Source organism: Natrix helvetica, assembly GCF_964273705.1.
Source record: "Natrix helvetica genome assembly, chromosome: Z".
Taxonomy (NCBI): Eukaryota; Metazoa; Chordata; class Lepidosauria; order Squamata; family Natricidae; genus Natrix; species Natrix helvetica.
Window position 1 is genome coordinate 16,340,931 of NC_138554.1, and position 2,297 is coordinate 16,343,227.

General features: G+C 42.3%; 1 protein-coding gene across 1 annotated transcript; it reads right to left on the bottom strand.

Moving 5' to 3' along the window:
* Nucleotides 1-280: 280 nt before the first annotated feature.
* Nucleotides 281-1,198, bottom strand: LOC309381738 (putative olfactory receptor 2B8; the record flags this gene model as incomplete). The annotated part of the gene is made up of 1 exon (XM_081933024.1): nucleotides 281-1,198. The coding sequence occupies one exon, from the start codon at nucleotides 1,196-1,198 to the stop codon at nucleotides 281-283; it is 918 nt and encodes a 305-aa protein (XP_081789150.1).
* Between the last annotated feature and the right edge of the window lie 1,099 nt (nucleotides 1,199-2,297).

The following is a 2,297-nucleotide window of genomic DNA, read 5'->3' on the forward strand; positions in this document are numbered from 1 at the left end:
TGCATCAGTTTCTTCATCTCCCTCTAGTTTCTTGTTATAGCTTCCTGAATACCTTGAAACATCGATCTTCTTAAAAACTTCCAGTATTGGAGCAGTCACAACTTCTGGAGGCAAGTTGTTCCACTGATTAATTGTTCTAACTAAAGATGCAAAGACTTTTAGATATTTGCAAACAATGCTCACTGTTAGACCACTGTTAGACCAGTGGTTTTTTATTAAAAAAAAAAGTTGGTTACCCATGACAATACTTTTATTGTGACTTTTCTTCAAGAGCCCTTCTTCACAAGATCTTGGCTACTGCCCTATGAAAGTCCTTGTTTCGCAGGGTGTAAACGACAGAATTGAGCAGAGGGGTGATCAAAACATAGAAGATTGCAATCTGTTTATCGCGATCAGCAGTTGAGTCAGTCTTCGGAATTATATACACCCAAAGCAAAGGTCCATAAAACATGGAGATCACAATAAGATGGGAACCACAGGTAGAGAAAGCCTTACGTCGGCCACTGGATTTCATTTGTAAGACAGAATGAAGAATAAACCCATAGGAGGTCAACACAATAGAAAGGGGAACCAAAAGGAAAAACCCTCCTATGCCAAAAATAATGGCCCCGGCAATTCTGGTATCACCACATGCAAGTTTCAGCACCACCGGCATCTCACATATGAAGTTATTGATCTGATTGGGGCCACAATAGTTCTGGCAAAGAAGGCAGACAATGTAAATCACACAGACCAAAGGAGCCGTTATCCAGCATGTTGAACTGCACTGCAGCTGGCGTCTCTTGTCCATGAGAACAGGGTAAAGTAAAGGACGGCAGATGGCCAGGTAGCGGTCATAGGCCATGACCCCAAACAGGAGAAGCTCAACATTCCCTAAGCCCACTGCAATGTATATCTGGATCATGCAGAATGCTAAAGAAATGGCTCCGTCTCCACTCAGGAGCTGAGTCAACATGAGAGGCATGGTGGTGGTTACGTAACACATATCTACCCATGCAAGATGTGAGAGAAAATAATACATGGGTGTGCGCAGCCCTGAATCAACCTGCACCAATATGATAATCAGCAAATTCCCCAAAACTGTAAGCAAGTAGATGATGAGAATGATCCCAAAAAGAAGAAATTGGATTTTTCTCTGGCTGGTGAGTCCCAGCAAGATGAATTCCTTGACAGTGGTGAAGTTCTCAGCTTCTGTCATTGCCTCCTGTCTGAGGAGAAGGAAAAAGAATGAGGGATCTTTAGATCAACTCCCATTGTTAAAAGCCGATGTTGACAACTAACAGCTATCTTTTCATATCAGTGTAATGAAACTAAAGACTAAAACATATGAAGACGCTTACAGGAACTGCACAGGGCTAGTCAAGTGAAGAGAAGGACCAGAGGAGACATGACAGCAGTGTTCCAATATTTGAGGAGCTGCCATACAGGAGAAGGGGTCAGGCTACTTTCCGAAGCACCTAAAAGCCTGACAAGGAATAACGGATGGAAACTATACAATAATAATACAATAGTAGAGTTGGAAGGGACCTTGGAGGTCTTCTAGTCCAACCCCCTGCCTAGGCAGGAAACCCTATACCGTTTCAGACAAATGGCTATCCAACATCTTCTTAAAGACTTCCAGTGTTGGGGCATTCACAACTTCTGGAGGCAAGCTGTTCCACTGATTAATTGTTCTAACTGTCAGAAAATTTCTCCTCAGTTCTAAGTTGCTTCTCTCCTTGATTAGTTTCCACCCATTGCTTCTTGTTCTGTCCTCAGGTGCCTTGGAGAATAGTTTGACTCCCTCTTCTTTGTGGCAACCCCTGAGATATTGGAAGACTGCTATCATGTCTCCCCTAGTCCTTCTTTCTCTTAAGCTAAACATACCTAGTTCCTGCAACCGTTCTTCATATGTTTTAGTCTCCAGTCCCCTAATCATCTTTGTTGCTCTTCTCTGCACTCTTTCTAGAGTCTCCACATCTTTTTTACATCGTGGCACTGATCAAGAAGAGATTCAACCTGGAAATAAGGAGAAATTTTCTGACAGTGAGAGCAATCAACCAATGGAACAGAAGCTGCCTTCAGTTGAAGTTGTGGCAGCTTCATCACTGGACGCTTTCAAGAAGAGATTGGACTGCCATTTTTCAGAAATGGTGTAAGGTGTCCTGCTTGAGTAGGATGGTTGGATTAGATGATCTATAGGGTCCCTTTCAACTCTGTTAATCTATTAATAAAATGATTCCAGGAATTTGATAACGGGTGTGTTTTGATGCATGAAACTGCAAAATTACTATCAGGTAGAAAAATATTCCTGCTTC